Consider the following 19,969-nt stretch of genomic DNA (forward strand, 5'->3'; position numbering starts at 1 on the left):
ATTTTGTGTCTCCTCTTGAAAACTCTCTTGATGTGGAGGCTGGTCAGATCATGTGACTTTAACTTCCAGCGTACGACGAAGGCAGATCTTCGCTGACAAACATATTAGATTGACGTGTAACTGACTTTTGAATAGAGGTTGACTGCCCAAGTACTTCTTTTGGGGATGGATTCTGAGAGTACTAATGACGAGGAACCCCTTATTAGCCGAGATGACCCTCCAAAGGATAGGTAACTTGTGTTGACTAGTATTGCTAAAATAGTTGAAAGTTATTAAATTTCAGCGAGGATCAGCTGTCAGACTCATACTGATAATGATATAGATCATTGTCCAGTGGTCGACTAACATTGTGTCTCCGTTGAATTAACTTTGATTTTGAATATCATAAATATTTCCTGTTTCTTTGCAATGGTTACACATAATCAAAACAGGTATTGCAGTGCCAATGTATCTTTATTCGAGTTTTGGAGCTTTTTTTTTCTTTTAATATGATCATTGATGCATTGCAGATTTAGAAAAAATTGAAGTCATCATCATATATAGTGTTTGATTTAACATTTACCACTTGTCATGTTCTTAATGCTCCTTTAGTACTCTTTTATTAACATTTGTGTAACCATGAACAAAACTTCATTAATCTCGCCCACTCCATCTCTGCTACATGTATCTAATCAGTTATTTCATGTATTAGTGTATTTGATATTTATAAACATGCTAGTGATTCTGCCAATATCTCCTACAAAATCTCTCTTTGAATGTAACATTTTGCTATAGGCTCTAGTTTTCTTATGTGAATGTATTTATAATATAATATAATATGATATGATTACTATAGTATATTTCTTTATTTTTATTATTTTACAATGTTTATATCCATTTCAGATTCAATGCAGTATATTGCATATTTTACATTATTGGCATTGCCACTCTACTTCCATGGAACTTCTTTATTACAGCAAAACAGGTAAATTATTTATACATTCTTTTGCACATTCTTCGTATAATACAGAGGTCTGAAGGATTAACAGTTTGTTTTCTTTTGAATTTTTCTAAAATGGTGAGAAATGTCCACATGATATTTCTGAAAACTAAACTGTCTGTCCCTCCAAAACTAAGACTTTGAGCTCATGGTATCATTAAAAAGTTATAATGTTCTCAAGACTTGTTATCTGTAGGTAAGATAGCATCTGTCACAATGACCCACAGGTGGGTGTCTTAAGATAGCAGCTTATTTGAAAGAAGGCAGTTTATATATATTTATTATTATTTTTGTTATTATTATTTTTTTAAAAATTTTATTGATAATCATGGTCATTTGAATTTGAGTGGTTCTTCTTACTGTAATTATGGCATTTTAAAATACATGCACTTATTAAAAAACCTTTTGTTCATGTCTTAAACCTATTAATTCCTCTTTATCCTTCTTATCAGTGTCATGTCAAAGCTTTATGCATAATGGTGTTAATAGCTGTGTAGAAATATGTCAGTCAGTTAATTATCACAATAGAGAGACATAAAATTGAAGTAAAAAAGAAATAAAAGGAAGTGATGAAATTTGAAGGCACAATAAGATATTCATAGCTGCAGGTGACAGTTATATATTAGTAAGTAGCTGAATAAGAAAGGTGATTTCAAACTTTGTGGAGGCACAGTGTTATTTGTTTATATGTTATCTATTAAGTATTTATTTGTGTATCATTGACTTTGGTAAGTGTAATTTACCTAATAGTTACTGAGATCTATATTATGATTTATGATGTGCCGTAAATGCCAAGAACCTGTTGCCATGTTGATATTGCCCCCTTTACTTTATATATAATCCAGTGATGACAATTGAATATGGAGTGAGTTATTGACATGGGCCCCTTTCAAATAGAGTCATTTCAGTGCATTTTTCCAGTAGAAATGCACAAAATTATGCCTCTGGCAGTAGTCAAAACACATTCTTTTCTGCTAGTTATCTACTAGTAGATATATTTGGTTTAAATATAAAGCAAAGTAGCTTACTAAAATGTATATGTTTGTATGATATAATTTATATATTTAAAGGAAGCAGTTTAAAACGATGCTAGATGATTTTATTTTTAAAGTCCTTCAACCTTTAAGTTAATTAAATTAAACTACTAGTATTAGTAATGTTAAACATGGAAGTTGAGAAAATCTTAAATCATAAATGTTCTGTATAAAATATATATTGTTTTTTATTTGAATTTTAGTACTTTGACTACAAGCTGAGGAATTTGACATTCACCAGCCTGAATGATTGGGAGAATCCATTAGATGAAACTTCTATGCAAATTCAGTTTGAAAACTATGTGTCAATATGTGCAATGGTCCCAAACATTCTGTTTATGTTCCTCAATGCAGCACTGACCAAAGTGTAAGTTTTTTAAGGCTGATTTGACACTTGTATATATAATTACCCTGCCATGATTTTAAAGCAGCTGCATAGCTGTATTTGTGCGAAGGAATGACATGATTCAATAATTGGTGAAGATTTTAGCCAAATCTCTGAAAACTTAGTCAATTTAATGTTTAATACCTTAATTCCAATATGAATTAATGAATGAATATTTGAAATTTAGAGTTATAGTGTAGATGTTTTTTTAAAATTTATTTCAACAAGTGCTTAAAGAGCAACCAATCAAGTTGAAGATAAATGATATTAATGTATTTGTTTCACTCTCCTTTCTCCTAAATTTTCAGTATTTCTGCGAAAGTTCGTTTGGTGTGTTCCTTCACGGTTATGATCATAATGTTCATAGTAACTATTGTGTTGGTCAAAATAGACACTGATACATGTAAGTTTTATGGTAAAAATATGGAACAATTTATTTAATTTTGGTAATTATGATTAAATGTGATATACTTTGTAACAGACACAATATAATTTTTGGTTGAATAATTTATCAGAAAATGTAGTCAGAAAGTAGATCAGCTTGATTTCATATTGCTTAAAAGTGAAATAATATCAAATCAATAAACAAATTAAAAAAAATAATGATAAATCATCCAGAGATTTGAAAAGTGGTTTTTGTGATAAAACCATGACTAGTAAGGCCTCCCCCCTTTTACATTTCTCACTAACCATATATGGGGAAGACTACTAGTTTAGTATTAATTTAAAGATTTGTTGGGAGAATAAGATTCTGATCGGTGAAGTTTCATCTGTGATAAGGTTCTAAGTTTGACTAGAAATCTATGCATATTTATAGCAAAACGAAGGATTAAACTGGTCTGAAATTCACATTAACAAGTTAATGTTTAACCTATTATATCAGCTTATGTAAGTTGTTGATTTGTTATACAGTGTATATTGATATTAGATACTAACATCTTTATCACTTCTTTTTCCAGGGCAAACAGAGTTCTTTATCGCTACTCTTGCAAGTGTCGTGTTCCTAAACAGTAAGTCTTTTTACAATTTTTATTTATTTATTTTTTGTAAAATATGCATTTGTTAAGGCTAAAGGAAGGCAATAAACAAATCATTATTAATAAAATGTGTAATCAGCCAAAAATTAGGCCTGCTTCAACTGTAACAATAAATGATATTAACCCTGCTTATTCTTTGTAGTGGGTAGCTCTGTTCTGCAAGGAGCATCTCTGGGATTAGCTAGCCTGTTTCCAGAAGGCTATACACAGGCTGTCATGGGAGGAATGGTAATGGCATATCTTCATTTTTCTATATTTAAAGAGAATAATGGTTAAAGGTACTATCACATTAAAATTCAATGAGTTTATGGTTTTGGCTGTTTTTCCTGTAGACTTGTAATCTTAGGGTAACCACAAAAATTAAAGGTCAAAATGTGTTTACAATTGTTTTTACTTCCTGGTTAATGCTGTTTTGGTGTTCATTAAATTTTATCATCAAAACAAAATTACAAAATGCAGTTCAAAAATATATCAGTCTGCTATGAATGACTTAATGATTAAAATTTTAATTTTTTCTCAGGCAATGGGAGGCACATTTGCAGCTGTGGCCAATGTGATCTCTATTGCAGCAGGTAGCAGTGCCACTGAGAGTGCATTTTATTATTTCATGTTGGCAGCAATAGTGTTGATTATTGCCTTAATAGCATACCTGTCCCTTCCTTTATTGGTAAGTCTGTGTGTGTGTGTGTGTGTGTGTGTGTGTGTGTGTTTTGCTATTAATAACTACTAATGTGATGTGTGATGATAAATTGTACTACCATGAAAACATAAATTAATGCAGTGTCAAGAATTTACATCTCTGAAAGAATACACTAGTATCACTGAATTGTGTCATTATACTTTTAACCCAGCCAAACACAAGATACCTGTGTTTCATTCAAAGACAAAGGTTATTATTTTCTTTAACTTATTTCAGAGCTTGTTATGCTGAGAATTTCCTTATTATTTTTCAGAAATTTGCAAGATATTATTTAGAAATTAAAGGTGAGATCTTCATCACATTATTATGAATCTAGTTGAATTATCACTAAAAACAACTAATGTTTGTATTAATGCACTTTGTATCTTATCTATTACATATGGCTGTAGAACACATTTAATATCTTGTAGTGACAACACTCCAAATGTCTGTGTTTTCTTATGCTTGTGTGGCTTGTGCTTGTTAGTTTCGGTGGTCATATGTTTTACTAACCTTGTACATATATATAGTATATGTGTGAATGTGTTAACTATCAACTTAAAGAAGCTTTTGTTCCTAACTCTATGTTTGCAGTAAGAAAATATTATTATTTTCTTTTCTTTTTCCTATATTAACAACCAAATTCATTTGGCTTACAGTAAATTAAATGTCAACTAATTGAAGGGGAAATAAGAAAGAAAAAAAAGAGAGTGAGCCATGTATAGAACAGTTTAACTCTTTCGTTTAGATTATCCACTAAAAGAAACAGTAGAAAGCATAGAGCCCCAGCCTAACGGTGATGTAATGCCTATTAACTATGATGGACCTGAAGAAAGTAGGCTTTTCTTTTTATGCATTTGTCTTTTAGTGCATGATGATATAGCATTTATTTTCTTTATTTCTTAGATAACTTGTTTTTAATATTCTTCTGAAATTTGTTGCACATGTGAAAATGTTTTCAGTTTTAACAGAATAAATAAAGTGCCTTTTTTTCAATGCTCTGCATTTTCTGTTAAAATAATCAATTTCCTTAGTTACTCACATCTTGTATTTGTCTTATGTTATATTTTAGATGATGAATCCCTGGAAAGTATAAATGGGAGCCAGCCCATAGTAGATCATACTGTTCATCAAAAGACTCATTTTAGAATAATTCTGAAAAGGGTAAGGTTTATGGCAGATCTGGTATTTTCTACGTACATAGATAATTATTTGTTTTTATGGAAGTATTTATATTATGCAAGGAAAAATATGTTTTGCTGAATAGGAAATAATCAGTTAAGATATTTTCTGTAATTAAAATGATTCAAAAGCTAGAACTCAGGTGTGGTTTGTGTGATATTTAATCATGGAGACTTTGGTAACTTAATTTACATTTACCCAGTTTAATTGTAAAAGAATGCTAATTTTTTTAAAAAGTTCAAATAAAATTCCTCTTTATATTACAGGTATGGGTGCTTGGAACATCTGTTTTATTGGTTTTCTTTGTCACGTTATCAGTTTTCCCAGCCATCATTTCTCACACAGAATCGGTGGCAGGGCCCTCTGAATCTCTCTCATTAAATGGTAAATACCTTAACTAGTTTGCTCATAGTGATTTTTTTTTACATTTATGGTTTTTAACATTGTTTTCTTTTTTAACAGTCCAGTCAAATATAATCTTTTGGAATCTCTGTCATTAAATGGCAAGTACCTTATCTGCTAGATGAAATGCAAGAACTGATTTTTTATTTTTATTTTTTTTTTGCAGATTTATGATTTTCAAAATTGTTTTTAACAATCACATTAAAGGCAATCTTTCCTTGTCTCATGGATGCCTTTTTTTCCTTCATTTCAGGGAAGTTTTTCACTCCAGTTGTGTGTTTTGTATTATTCAATCTTGGAGATCTTACAGGCAGGACAGTGGCTGGATGGGTACAGTATGTGAGTAATTTGAATTTATAATTTATAAATCATTTTCACGTGCCAGTGTCGGGTCTGTAATGAAATAATTTACATGTTTTTTGTTGTTTTTTTTTACTATTTAAAAAACAATGTATTTAGGTCTAGCATTCAGATTACTTTTTGAACTCCATTATCATGTTGCTAAAACAAGAGATGTAAGTACATGATGTTCTTGATAAAAACCATACATAAATAGATTTTTCTGGTTGTGATAAGAAATTCACCTTGTTATTGCCCTTTAGCAAAAGGAGAGATTGAAGTTTAGAATTCATCTTGTATTTTTTTTTCAGCCAAAAGAGAAGAGTGTTTTGTTACCCATTCTGACAGTGCTTAGAATAGGATTTATTCCACTCTTCCTCTTGTGCAATTTCCAACCCAGAAAACATGGGGTGCCAGTTGTATTCGACAGCGATGTGTATCCAGTAGTTTTCATTCTAATTTTTGCTGTGTCCAATGGATATCTTGGGACATTATGTATGATATACGGCCCCAAGTAAGCATTGTTACTGTTTACTTCTTTTCCATTGTCTGTTCAAAGTTTTCTCATAGCGTTTCTTTTAATCTGCAATTGATATTTAATGTGAGGGTAATATATGCATTTCATAGCACTCTGAAAGCCTATTCCATTTTGTAAAATAATGACCTAGCATGAAGAAGAGAAAAAGATTGCAAAAGTGGAATAATAATGACATTATGTATTAGAAGAAAAAAAGTCTTTTATTGTAGTAAATTGTTAAAAAACAATTCTAAAATCTATTTTCAGGCATGTCCCTGCAGGAGATATGGAGGCAGCAGGTGCTATCATGTCAGTGTTCCTCACAGTGGGGCTGGGCCTTGGATCACTCTTCTCCTTTGCTCTAATCAAATTGGTCTGAAGTCCATATTCTCAGTTCTCATTTGCAAAACCCTGGATTTTCACCTCTCTGCAGGCTTGCCATTTGGTCGTGTATTCACACTAAATTGCATAGCAGTGGATCAGTTTGCATCAATTTAGATTTTAGTTTGTTTCAATTTTGTATCAGTTTCACCTGGATTTTGAGAGTAGTGAGTGAGATGTTAACTTACAGTCTCCATTACTGAGGTGGGTTTAATTTGTAATACAGAGTCTACTACAGACCAAAACTCAGGGTTTGTTATTTCAAATATGCCAATTATATGCCTGCCATAGAAAAGGGGTCCAATTTGTCATTTCATCAGGAACAGCCATGGGTTGTTGGACACCTTTGACATAGTTTCTCAGAGAAGTTCTCCACATGGAAGCATTTATCGAAGCAGATTCGTATGCTTACATCATGAGGTACCACTATTTAAGACTGGACCACTTAAAAGTGCGTCTTTTTGACTGGGACTCTTTGCTGCACTGATTTGAAGTCTTCCAGTTACCAATTAACAATTACAGGTTTTTAACTGAGCAGCAAAGTAATATGTTTGTAGATTTTGATATACTTTATTCTTACAATTATGAATTCCTCTTTTATGAAATCATTTTGTAGAGAAATTTGGATCTTTTGATAGTATTCATTGTACATACTGAGGCATACTTTCTCTTGTGAAAAAGACTATAAGGAAGTGAGTAGATCCACTCCTTAGTCTTTCATTTAAAAAAAAAAAAAAAAAAAAAAACGCTGTGGAAGATATTTGTTTAACATAAAAATGTCTCATGTTTCAGTACAACGAGAATTTTTTTATCATTTCGGATATAAAATTTTTAGTGGATGATCCAAGTCTCCAGTGAAATGAACTCGAGATTTAATGTTAATGTAATGGTAAAACATCTACTGATAAAGTGATTTTGAATGAGTGATGTAGAGCCAGCTTGTAGGTATAATTCCCCCTTATATCATATATGACATATTGTAATGGATAGATGACAAATATGCTAAATAACATCAACTTCAGTTTGTGCACAGAATATTTTTGAAACCTGGAGATCATGCAATTCTTAAAAACTTGTGTTAGGATTTTGAGGGTTTTATGGCTATGCAGTTGTTTAAGATGTAATTATGGGTAATACGAATTCTTTGAAGAGCCCTTTGAATCTTGTCAGGTATTTTTAATTAATTAAAAAAAAAAGACTGCCTATTGCTATACATGATCAATAAAAGAAACTATTTTATGGACTGTATTGATGAAAATATATCCTTCTCTGCTCATGTAGTTGTAATTATATTTTAAAAATTGATTTCTTAAAATAAATGACTATAACTAACTGAATACATTACATGTACATCTTATTTATTTCTTTATTGTTATGATTATTTAACACATCAAAATTACAAATTCAGCTTCTTCATTTAAATCACAATTACATGTTTAAGTCTGTATTTTGTACACATATATATATGTGTGCGTGTGATGGCAATCATGACTATAAATGTGCAGGTGTACTTTTACAAATAACTATATACATCAGCAGACATACCCATTTCAGACAAAGCAACAGCATGACAAACATAATGCAAAGTTAAAATAAAAATAAGCTTTACATTTGTAGTCAAACATTAAGTTATCAAAATTACACCAGCAGATATTTATTAATATATCATGTATTATTTGATGTAAATGCAATAGCACTTTTATTAGAATCGGGAGGGATTTAGTGACATCAGTCAATGGAGAAATATCTAAAGATTTTACAAGAACCATTGGATACAGGCACTTTAACCCTGGTAAATACATGGCAAAGGAATTTGGTACACGTACATCATGAATCCTCTGGATTCATTTTACTACAATAAAATTTTCTAACTTGTCCAGGATTTCCCAAAACATTTTCTCAAGTAGCAGACTTAACTTGTCTACCACTACCACCATTACTACTCGCTTCAATTTTTGCCTCAAAGAAATGTTTATCACTTCTCAAGATTTTTTCAAGTAACAGTCTCAACGGCTCTGCTGTCTTCCTGGAAGGCCGTTCTGACATCTGGAATGCCGAGGACGCCATCTTGGCCATCTTTACCTCCCACGTCTGCCTGGGTCAGGAAGGTATGGTCAGCATCGTAGTCTTCTTCTACAGACCTGTAACAAGGGCAGAGGTGTAGGCATTTCTCAAAATTATGAGTGAGAATAGAAGGGGTTGAGAATGGGATTTGACCCTGAATTTCAAAGGCATGGTGGTATGACTCCCCCCCAACACCAGTACATGGTAAAAATTCTCGGTAAAAATTTGTTGTTGGTGGAGGAGAGATGGTGCCAGCACTCAGGCTTGAGATTTGTTGAAAAGACAAAACAAAAACTGATGGTGATTACAAATGGTCAAAACTGACTACTGAACATTTGACATGCCCTGATTAGATTTTAGCATTAACAGATACTACCCGGTACAAAGCTGTTTTGGTTTACACTTACTGCTGTGTGATGCTAAGCATCCCGTGTCCAGTTTGTATGGCAGGAAATGCGGTGCGGGATCTCGTGGGTGTGGCGGCAGCTTCTTTCTTGGTTCCGTTCATTTTGGCAAACAAAGTCCTCAGAACCTTCTCTTTCTGCTCCCAGGTCAGGTCACTAATGTCCACTTGGCCTGACAAGTCCAGCCTACAAAGATGAATTAGAACTTTTATCTATCTATCAATTTATCTATTTATGACTTAACTATCTATCTGTCTATCTACTGGTATGCCTTCAGAGACGGCCCCCCAGCTAATTAAAACCTCTCACAGATTGAATAATCTTATGCAACATCAATAATGTACTCAAATATTACATGAGGTAATAAAATTTTGAAATACTGCCAACCTATGAATTATGTATGGTATACGTATGCTACTGAATGACAAAAATATACATATACACCAATGCTTGTATGTTTATACTCTTTGGTTACTGCCTGATCTATTTAGTATCTAATAAGTGGGATATAACATGTACCTGTGTTGCAAAAAAGAGTTACATTATCCAGTCAAATGGTTTATAGTTGTGTCAAATGAGACATTTTTCTTAAATATTTGATATAATTTCGTAGGCTGAAAATGAATCACTCAGATAAATTAATGATCTCACTAACTATTATTCATTAATGAGTAGCTTTAATTAGACTTTTTGACTATCCACCCTTTATTTGTACTGTAGGTAATACATGTGACAAACAACAAAATAGTCAAAATATTTCACAATTTGGATTATCAATACTTTCCTGGTTCAACAAAAAACATGCTTTATATAATAATAACAGTAATGAAATATTTATGTAGACAGAATGTGGGTTTGTGTTTGAGCTATATCTCTGCTCTTGTTAAATAGATTAAAAGCCAAAGAGCTGGCACAGATGGAACTGAAGAATTACAAAATGGGTTTTATTTCTGATACATCTTCCATTTTGTTGGATTCGTCATCATCATGGGTAAGTTTCTGAAGAATTCAATTTAATTATAACATGCTGTTTTGGATCATAGAATAAATCAGAGTGATGTCAAAGGTATTGTTAAACATATTCAGTAATTATTTAGTAAAAATCCATGATACAATGAAGGGTTGAAACTACTTTAACTCATTCAAGTCATCTGCTAGAGCCATTAGCATGGCAACCAAACTAAAATTTGCCTGTTTTACATATATATATATATCAAAATGTCACCAAAATTCAACATCAATGGAATAGTAATGGATTCTTGATTTCATGTAGAACAAATTTGTAAATCTTGCCACTAAGAAGAAGCTACACCCAAGGGGGGGGGGGGGGGGGGGGAGTTAAATTAACACAAAAGAAGCGCAATTTATAGGATGGGGTATAACAATTCAAGATTGAAACATACGGGACCTGCAGGTATAACCTTGGGCAAGCAAGTACAACATTCACATTCTACTTACTTTTTGTCCTGTCTGGTTTAAAATGACCACAAAATACATGTATGCGTGTTAGTAATTTACAGAAATAAAAGAAAAGATTTCAAAATACTTAAAGAGGTTCAGCAAAAATTAACAACATCATATACAACACATATTTCAAGAAATAACTAAAAGAATTAGTATGTAATTCCAACCCAGACTAACACTATGGCTCTGTTGTCATCAGCCAAAACTGGTTTGATCAAAGTGACATCACAAAGTGGACAGAAGGTTGATTGTAGCATGTTATGCAGAAACCACAGTATTGTTATGGTAAACCTGAAGTAATTGCAATCAGCTCCTCACTTAAACTGAATGTTCACTGATTAACTGATTGCATTACATCCTACAGAAGCCTGCTGCATGTACTGTTTTGATCAATGCTTTCTCTCTTCTTTCACTTTGTAACACGGTGAATTTGGACCAAAACAAGTTCTGATGTACAGAGAGAATATTTGTATTACTTACAATCTCTGAGCTGCCTCCAAGTCTTGGAAGACACTGTTGGTGCTGTTTTCAGATTTGTGGAACGTTCTGATCTTTGGATATTCTCCTCTTCCAGCATGGGCCGCTAACATTCTTTGTTGGTAGGCAGCATGGGCATCCTTTTTGTATTGTAATCTAAAACGAGATGATAAACCATTAGTCTTTAGCATCTGCCAATTATCTCTTTCAAATAATTCTGTTATATTGCAGTATCTCAAATTTCTAATAAAACCTCTGTGTTAGTTCCTGATCCAATTAAGAATGGGATCATTTATATGTCATTATTTTCTACCAGATTATCATGTACGTGCTATGTCACAATCTTGTATCTCTTTAGGTAGTGCACTATTTATATTGATTTGACACAGGGGAGTGGTATGCATATGGGAGGGGAGGGGAAGGGATGCTTAGGATGTAGTCCTTGGCTTATATATACACCTAAGTATTCTAATATGATATGAAATGAAAGGACTGTGTTTGACTGGTAATATAAACATGCTGGATATCACAGTTTTCGCTATAATAACAGACTGAGTGTAATACTGAGGAATGAGGTGCATGCAGGCATTGCTGTACATTATTGGTCGTTATTGGGATAATTTTACTTACTGTGGAATCCGTTTCCTCAAACTGTTCATGAGAATATAGATTTTTAAAAACTATAATCAATAGATTTAATCTGTATTCAAAAAGCATACAGCTTTTATACTTTGCATTAGGTGATAGAGATATATCTAGGGAATCAATAACTTGAATTTGTAGGAAATATGAAAAGATGGCATCACAGCATAAAATGAATATATGACTTTGATAACATTATATTTTATATGTTAGAATGTGGCAAGGAAAAGAAACTTGAATGAATGAAAGAATGCATGAAATTAAATATAAAAGCTGTAACAACTTACTGGTTTGCAGCTATTTCAGATTTCACATTTTCCAGTGCTTCCAAGAAAAATTGCTCAATCTGTGTTCTTTGGTCTAGAATGTTTCTAGCTAGTCTTTTAACTTTGTTCATCTCTTTTGTTTTTAATTCAACAGTCCTTTGGAGTTTGACAATTTCATTTTTGCTGGATTCATTTTCTATTTGAAACTTTTCAATCAAGGCTTGTCTGTCTCGCTCAAATTCCCTAACCACATGGCTCAGTGACTGTTCCAATGTCTGGATTTTTTCTTGTTGCTGGAAAAAGAACACAAAAATTATCATCTCAACATTACCTAAATAATACCTTTTTTTGATAAATGGTTTTGATTAGCTGGTCAATTAGTAAATTAAAGTAAAATAACTGCAAAATCTTGTTCGAGTTTGGCAAAAATATATGTAACCTAAACTGGCCAAATATCAATGAACCTATATGTTGTGATTGTCATTGCCATCATTACCACATGGCATAATATTAACCAACATATATTACACAAGAAAGTTATTTACAAACAGGTGAGGAGGGAGTATATTAAAATTTTTGATCTAAAGCACTGTATGCCAACCTCTTTCAAAGCCTGTTTTTGTTGCTTAGATTTTATGACTTTCTCTTGCACAAGAGCTTCGTGCAGTTCTTTTTCTCCTGTCAAATGCTCGTTTTCCTCCTCCAGTTTTTTCTTTCTAGATTTAAGCTCATCACTTTCTTTGACGTGAAAGCCCAATGCTTCTGACAGCCTCACGTTTTCCTTGTAGATTGACCTTGTAGTTTCATCAAGATTTCTAAAATAATAATAATAATAATTAATAAAGAAATAAAAATAAAATAAACAAATATAAATTAGATGTGTCAGTATAACCTATTTCATTTTTGTATGCTGAATGTTGTTTTATTTCTTATAAATTTTTGAGAAGTAAAATTTAACCACTACATTGTTCATGTAAATAGCAATGCAATGGCCTACATATGTATAAAACAATTCTGTAAGATGCATTAATTATTTAATAATATATTTACACTATAGCTTCCAGGTGAGCTTTCTCAGCAAGCTCTGCAATTTTCTGGTTAGCCTCTTGTTGCAACCGCATCTGAAAATTAAAAAAGGACATTATCAAAGCATTTCTTCCCATTTACATTGTCTTCTTCTGGATGCATCTTTTATGTAAAAACAGACTTTATTATCCATTAAAATTTGTATAGCTCTTTAATATTATCATTATCAAATTATCTAATATAATATACAACAAATATTTATAACAAAAACACAGCAAATACCTTTTCCTCAAAGAATTTCTGCTCCATTCTTGTCAGTGTGGTTTTATGCTCTTTGTTTGCAACAAACATAGCATCTTTAATCTGAAAACAGGTAGAAAATAAGAAAATATAACCCAATGAACACCATAAGTCTGTACAAATTAATTGCCCTTTCATGCAAAATGCATAATCCATAGCTGTCTTACAGCATAAATTATTATTAAAATCCAAGTAGCACATTTTATTTAATTATGCATAGCCATCTACCAATACATCTAGGCCAATGTACAGAGATCAGTAATGCGTTCACAGAACTATACTCAACAGAAGTAAGTACACAGTAATTATCATTATTTTGTGTTGAGAATTAGATACTACTATAGATACTATGTTTTCCTAGAAATTTTCATTACAAAAATTCAGCTGTAGATCAACCATACAAAAATGAAGATGCTTTGGTTGGTGTATGTATTGTATACACACACACACATACACATACACACACTGGGAACTCTATCAAATCATTTGATCTGTCTTTGGAGAACATCTACTGACAGTCTGTCTCACAGGGCTGCCACTTGGCAGTGACAGACTTTAAATGCTGATGTCTGTAGAGAGTGGTTAAAACTGTGCGGAGATTGCTTTGACCTTTTACTAGGAACATTGGTCACTTATATAGACTAACTGATCAAATGGCTTATACATGAGATGGTCATAGATGAGATTATATAGTAAAGTACACGGGTGGTTGACTTTGGTCAGAAATATGGATGGGTTCATATAAATTGCAGGAACCATGATTATAACTGCATTTTGCTTGAAGACCCACTTAAACATTTCATCTCAAGTCTTGGCAATATTAAATGACTTAAAATATTTACTTCTGATATTCACTTTTCTTGACAGTTTATGTGGGATAACTATAAATAGAGTTCAGGCATAGCCCACCTCATCCAACTCTCTCTGCATCTGAGCTCTTTTCTTTCTGAATTCTTTAACCATTTTCAGTTCTTTCTGGAGTACTTCAATATCCTTATTTTTCTTCTCTAGTTTATCTTCCAAATCCTTGATCTGTTCATTGCAGTCATCAATCTGGAAGAGATATGTTGGAATTTAAGAATAATTTTGTACATTTCTTTCACCGTTATGGCAAGCACTTGCAGATTGTATATATATATCAGGCCCGTAGCCAGCAATTTCAAAAGGGGGGGGGGGGGTTCTTTTTCTGAAAAAGTGGACCTTTTCCCATCAAAACTTCATGTACCTTGATCAAATTTTACCCAAAGTGGACCTTTTTCCAGCAAAAGGGGCGGTTCTTTCGAACCCCCCGAACCCCCCCTGGCTACGGGCCTGTATATATATATATATATATTGAAGGCTACAAAAGACATTAGACATTTAAACAGCAAAATAACCCTTAAGTATTTCTAGGTGAAATTGCTAACTACAATTTTAATGCCAAGGGCTCAAACAAAACTTATAATTAATGTAATCAAAAACTTACAATTGTTTCCTTTTCTTTTCTGTGTTCTGTCTTTAGATCCTTGATTTGCCTTTGCAGTTTTTCAATCTATAAAAGAGAAATTAAAACAACAGATAATAATATGCCTTACAGCAATTTCCATAAATTGTGGTTTTACAAGTTTCTTTATGACTGGTTATTACCTTTATCATGACTTGATGCTGATATTAAGCTTTCCCATTTCATTTGTAAGTTTTTTATTTATATATTATTATTAATTTTTATTAACTTTATCACAGAAATCAACAAAACGCTGAGTTGTTCCTTTAATTTACCACAAAGTCATAACTCGCATTAGCCATGTATTGTACTTACACCTTCATCTTTCTCCTGATCTTTAGTTTTAAGGAAAGAGATCACTTCTATTGTGTCCTTCTCCGTCTGATGCATAGCACTCTGGAGGTCCTGGTTCTGTTCCGCCAGTCTCCGGGCATTCTCTCTGGAAAACATTGACAGGGTGGATTTAGTACTCGTAACTGTGTCAAACATTTCAATAATTATCATTTCAGAAAGTACACCCCGAGTGTGCAATATCTGTGCACAGGTTTTAAACAGAACTCATCTCATGAAATTCTTGTTTCTATGGTATTTTGATACAGTGTTCCTGTATACAGATGAAAACACTTTATAATCATGTAGAGTGTATCTTTAATTGAAAAAAGAACAAATTGATCAGATTAAGTGCAAACTTGACTTACCTGTATTCCTGCCTGGAAGCTTCTAGCACATTCAGTTTGGTTTCCCATACTTTGGCACTGGCTGTTGCTATGGCAACCTTACTCTCAGCCTTCTTGGACTTCTTTCCCTTCTTCCTGTAAACAATTAAAAAGGCAGTTGAAATTTTACTGACAGAGAACTCTGCTACATCCTGTACAACTCAGGTAATTTGTAACCTGAGATGATTGTTGCTGTACCACATTGGCAGATCAGGAGGGAGATCCCCACCCCCCTCTTTTCCCTATCACTGTAAGTGGCATTTAGGTATACATCTTAACTATAAATTATGATTAATGAAAATCAGAGTATGTGTATAAAAAATTATCTGAAAATATTTATTAAGAATATTTAAAAAAAAAACAGTGTTCAAACAATTCCAACCACTGGCTTGCTAATGACTGTGAAAACATAAATACAAAAACCTGGATATCTAATTTAAAGAAAGACATTTTATTTGTTCTTCTGCATTTCAAAATATTACAAATCCAAGAGTTGACAACCAAAGCATTATTTTAAATTGAAGTTAAAACATATAAGATGCTTTACTGAAGATATTATATGATATTAAATATATTTAATGAATCAGTGAGTGACTAAGCCCATTTTCGGTTATTTCCACTATACTGCTATGCCCTTAATGTAGTCAGGGCTTTATTCCCAATTTCATAACATGTTTGTAATTATATTTACTGTAGTAATGCATAAGATGACTGGTGTCTCTGCACAGTTTAGTATATTTCTCATTTAAAATTTAAATGTGTAATAAAACATTGTATAAATTATTGAGTGGAAACAAATATATCATTCAACATAAAATAACACCATATATTAAAATTCTTTTGAATTGATCTTGGATCTGTTACAATCTCACTAACATAGATTTCTTAAAATGAAAAATATATGTTGTAAGTATAGAAAATGAGGGAGGCAAATACATGTATCTCATTCTTTTAAACTAATATTTATATAACACTTTTAATGTCCATACTTTTTACTAGTAGTATCTAGTTTCTCATGGATATGTTGAGCTACCATGTATTTTATCAAGTTCTAACATTGTGTACTGCATTTTATGGGTTAAATTCAGAGAAATTCTAACTTCTTGAATCTATCATCCTCAATAGTTCATTTCACAAATGTATCCCCTGGTTCTATGACATTCCACGTCATTCCAGTAGAAATCTTCACCATGATCTAGAAGCACACAGTCTTCTTCATTTCCAGACTTCCTGCCATTATCTGGGTTTTTGGAGTCCCACTTGGTGTACTCCAGTCTCTTACCAGTGGACATCCACATGAATCTTCCTTCCCTCCCAACATCATGTGCCGCAGTCCAAAAGTCCCTCCTTCTCAAATCTGTAAAACAAAGAGGATTAATATTGAATAAACTTGAATTGTTTTCCACTAATCTTAAAAGGATTGATCAATATGTACAGTAATATCATGACTATTATTTTTAAAACAATAATTCATATACCATCCTTTGTAAGATTGGAGGGTTTTAATTTCTTGCCATATTCTAAATATCACATGAAATTGTCTCAGAATAGTCATAGATTGAAACTCACCACTGTCTTGTTCTATTGTTGTCCTTAAAAAGTCATTTTCTGCTTTTGTTTCTATGGCAACAAGTCTTGCACCATACTCTCCACATTCTCTGTCTGCTTCATTCCAAGCTTTCTCTGGCAAGCCAACAAATTTGTAGCAAGACTTCAAAGCTTTGTTATCGATGAACCCTCCAGGACATGTAAATGCTGAGTATCAGAAATATGAATTACAATCAATCAGAAAATGATTTAAGATGTTCAAATCACAAAAACAGAATTCTTTTTCTTTCTTTTTGTGCAAATGCATATTTGAAACAATCTTACGAAAGAAAAATGAAATTTTATTATTTATTTTTTTCATTAATAAATAAAATTATTTGCCATTTTCAAAAAAGAAAAAAAAGAAAAAAAGGATAAAGAAATCCTACCTGTCACTCCCTGGGATAGGTTTTTGGCAGCATTCACCTTGCACTGGGAAAGCTCAGTGATCACAAGATTATACTTCTCCGCGACCAGCTGCATGGCAGTCTGCAGGTTGGTCAGGGAGGTCTGAAGGAACTTGTTTTTACTTTCCATGGCTTGACAATCACACGGAGTAGAACCACCCACCAGGTTATTGACTAAAGATCCCGAGGGAGGGATCTGACCCAGTGTAATAGGCAGGAGTAGTGCAAAAATGGTGAACAAAAGAAGTGCCATCTTTCTCTCAAGCCCACTGGACTTTGTTCATGTTCTGTAAGGGCCTTGACTGTATCAGTGTAATTAAGCTCCTATCTGTGGGCAAACAGATGACTTTGTTTACATTCATTAACTGTGACCTCATCTCAAGGTATCAGGGTATCATATCTACAGGAATTACAACCCACCATATTTACTCATTCCAAATGATTAAAACTACAAGGGGGATATTTTTTTAAAAAACATATAAAATGAAAAAATTTAAAAAGCCACTGCTGTCATGATTTAAAATAATTTTTGAGCAATAATTGGAAATAGAATAATTTTAGTCATAAATGCTTTTTCTTTTGCATGTAGACTTAAATATTTACTGAGAGATAATATATTTTTGAAGTCAACCTAATAGAATGTATGATAATCTAAGATAAGATTAGAATTATCTATAATCTCATCATCTGAAGATATTAATCAAAAGAAATGGAAATCTACAATGACTTTAAATTTCATATAAATAGGGCACTTAAAATAAAATAATTTTAAAGCCATCTCATGTAAGCCAAAGCAGTGGCTAAAGGATGCAGCATTATAAGTGAACTGAAACACCTAAACCAAGGGACTTCTGATAGCAAAATGTAAGGATCATTTTTTGATGATTTCAAATAAGAACATTTTGTGAAGATCAAAAAAGTTTCACATACTGAAATGACTATGGCATACATATAAAAAAATTTATTCATGAATTCATCAAATACTTTTTCATGGCCACTTATAGATTATAACATAATAGTTACTTCAATAAACTGAACTCTATCAGTTAAAATAAATCCTTTCATGATATTGACCTTGGTTCTTTCACATAAAACTGGACTATAAAAAAATAGCACTGATAACAAATTAGTAACAACTATAATTTAATCAAACACCTTATAAAGTGCACTGGTTACTATTTGGGAGTGCATGGGCTTAAGCTTAAAATAATCAGGTGAAATGTCTTAAACTGTCACAAAGTGAACAGAAAAAAAAACAATTATTATAAAATTATAGAATGCAATACATGCAATTGTTATATGTGCTCTTGGAATGTGTGTACACTAATACTGTATGCTTCATTACTTACATGTTTTCCTCTTGTGTATTACTACCACATAAAACCATATTACACATCAAAATATTAAATTCAAAACTGATATGGCATTTGACCCAATCATACAATACTTGCAATCACTATCCATGTGAAAAATGATTGTTAGTAAAAGTTTTCTTACATCTTGATATAAAAAAAATTATGCTATCAATCTATAGCAAAAATGTAATGGACTTTTTAACTTCTTACAGCATTTTTCATAACTTATTACCATTATTATTATTATTATTATTATTATTATTATTATTATTATTAATCTATTTATTTATTTATTTATGTTTTGACAATGCTTTTTTAAAGGTAAGTTTGTGGAAGCTGGGCCTGGGGAATATTTTAAGATATACAATCATATGATCCCTAAAGGCCATGGCACTGGCTTGAACACGAATACTGGAAAATGGCACGTCAGTTTACAATTACCAATCACACTCTTTTACTAAAAACAAGATGTTCTAGCATAAAACACGTTCTAGTAGAATCCTTGTGTGTCACTCTCACTCAGTGTCATATTGGATCATTTGCAGATACTAGTAATTTCTCTTGCTCACGTTCTCTCTCTCTCTCTCTTTTGAATTCTATACGTCACAGTTCACTTACCCCTTCTTCCCCTTCCCTTTCCCCTTTCCTCCTTTCTTTGCTTTCTTGGGCATGTTTGTTGATTATATCATACTTATATCATATATTATAAAAATTCCCGAAAAAGATTGTAAAATGTGAAACGAGAAGCAGTTGTGCTTCCCTTGTTGCTATCGTGACCGACTAAACGATAGATGGCCACTCAAGATGAGCCCATTTCAGTGGCAGCAGTTTGGCCCTCTTGTA

The 19,969-nt window shown here is 32.4% G+C and overlaps 3 protein-coding genes across 5 annotated transcripts; 1 reads left to right on the forward strand and 2 right to left on the reverse strand.

Moving 5' to 3' along the window:
* Window positions 1–55: 55 nt before the first annotated feature.
* LOC106173319 (equilibrative nucleoside transporter 3) lies at window positions 56–8,274 on the forward strand. 2 transcript variants are annotated; one of them, XM_013554417.2, is made up of 14 exons: window positions 56–230; window positions 883–964; window positions 2,217–2,380; window positions 2,707–2,801; window positions 3,358–3,408; window positions 3,578–3,663; window positions 3,956–4,102; window positions 4,389–4,419; window positions 4,863–4,949; window positions 5,187–5,278; window positions 5,563–5,680; window positions 5,952–6,037; window positions 6,349–6,551; window positions 6,822–8,274. In XM_013554417.2, exons 1-14 carry the CDS (start codon window positions 166–168, stop codon window positions 6,931–6,933), a joined length of 1,419 nt encoding a protein of 472 aa, XP_013409871.2. In that variant the 5' UTR covers window positions 56–165; the 3' UTR covers window positions 6,934–8,274. The 2 variants fall into 2 exon arrangements, with proteins under 2 accessions (XP_013409871.2, XP_013409872.2); XM_013554418.2 differs by lacking the exon at window positions 4,863–4,949.
* On the reverse strand, window positions 8,273–19,928 carry LOC106173318 (basal body-orientation factor 1). 2 transcript variants are annotated; one of them, XM_087005467.1, is made up of 13 exons: window positions 19,745–19,928; window positions 15,760–15,873; window positions 15,377–15,500; window positions 15,044–15,109; window positions 14,488–14,631; window positions 13,561–13,641; window positions 13,303–13,373; window positions 12,854–13,067; window positions 12,274–12,545; window positions 11,975–11,995; window positions 11,348–11,500; window positions 9,407–9,589; window positions 8,273–9,076 (listed from the first exon to the last, which is right to left on the reverse strand). In XM_087005467.1, the coding sequence occupies exons 1-13, from the start codon at window positions 19,795–19,797 to the stop codon at window positions 8,929–8,931; spliced, it is 1,644 nt and encodes a 547-aa protein (XP_086861593.1). In that variant the 5' UTR covers window positions 19,798–19,928; the 3' UTR covers window positions 8,273–8,928. The 2 variants fall into 2 exon arrangements, with proteins under 2 accessions (XP_086861593.1, XP_013409870.2); XM_013554416.2 differs by lacking the exon at window positions 11,975–11,995 and having other exon boundaries at window positions 19,745–19,927.
* LOC106173322 (alpha-N-acetylgalactosamine-specific lectin) lies at window positions 16,208–18,229 on the reverse strand. Its single transcript, XM_013554421.2, has 3 exons — window positions 17,754–18,229; window positions 17,347–17,532; window positions 16,208–17,134 (listed from the first exon to the last, which is right to left on the reverse strand). Exons 1-3 carry the CDS (start codon window positions 18,022–18,024, stop codon window positions 16,896–16,898), a joined length of 696 nt encoding a protein of 231 aa, XP_013409875.2. The 5' UTR covers window positions 18,025–18,229; the 3' UTR covers window positions 16,208–16,895.
* Window positions 19,929–19,969: the final 41 nt, after the last annotated feature.

The sequence above is a fragment of the Lingula anatina genome, chromosome 2 (assembly GCF_051362555.1).
Source record: "Lingula anatina isolate TDL-2025a chromosome 2, LinAna3.0, whole genome shotgun sequence".
NCBI classification, from domain to species: domain Eukaryota; kingdom Metazoa; phylum Brachiopoda; class Lingulata; order Lingulida; family Lingulidae; genus Lingula; species Lingula anatina.

Coding starts and splice junctions, on each gene's coding strand:
- LOC106173319 (XM_013554417.2), top strand. CDS start 166: ATGGATTCTGAGAGTACTAATGACGAGGAACCCCTTATTAGCCGAGAT. Junction 231..882: donor GATGACCCTCCAAAGGATAG/GTAACTTGTGTT, acceptor TATCCATTTCAG/ATTCAATGCAGTATATTGCA. Junction 5,681..5,951: donor TGAATCTCTCTCATTAAATG/GTAAATACCTTA, acceptor CCTTCATTTCAG/GGAAGTTTTTCACTCCAGTT.
- LOC106173322 (XM_013554421.2), bottom strand. CDS start 18,024: ATGGCACTTCTTTTGTTCACCATTTTTGCACTACTCCTGCCTATTACA. Junction 17,533..17,753: donor CCTATCCCAGGGAGTGACAG/GTAGGATTTCTT, acceptor TCTGATACTCAG/CATTTACATGTCCTGGAGGG. Junction 17,135..17,346: donor AACAATAGAACAAGACAGTG/GTGAGTTTCAAT, acceptor TTTGTTTTACAG/ATTTGAGAAGGAGGGACTTT.
- LOC106173318 (XM_087005467.1), bottom strand. CDS start 19,797: ATGCCCAAGAAAGCAAAGAAAGGAGGAAAGGGGAAAGGGAAGGGGAAG. Junction 15,874..19,744: donor AAAGGGAAGGGGAAGAAGGG/GTAAGTGAACTG, acceptor AATTGTTTACAG/GAAGAAGGGAAAGAAGTCCA. Junction 13,642..14,487: donor TGCAGAGAGAGTTGGATGAG/GTGGGCTATGCC, acceptor ACCTGTTTTCAG/ATTAAAGATGCTATGTTTGT.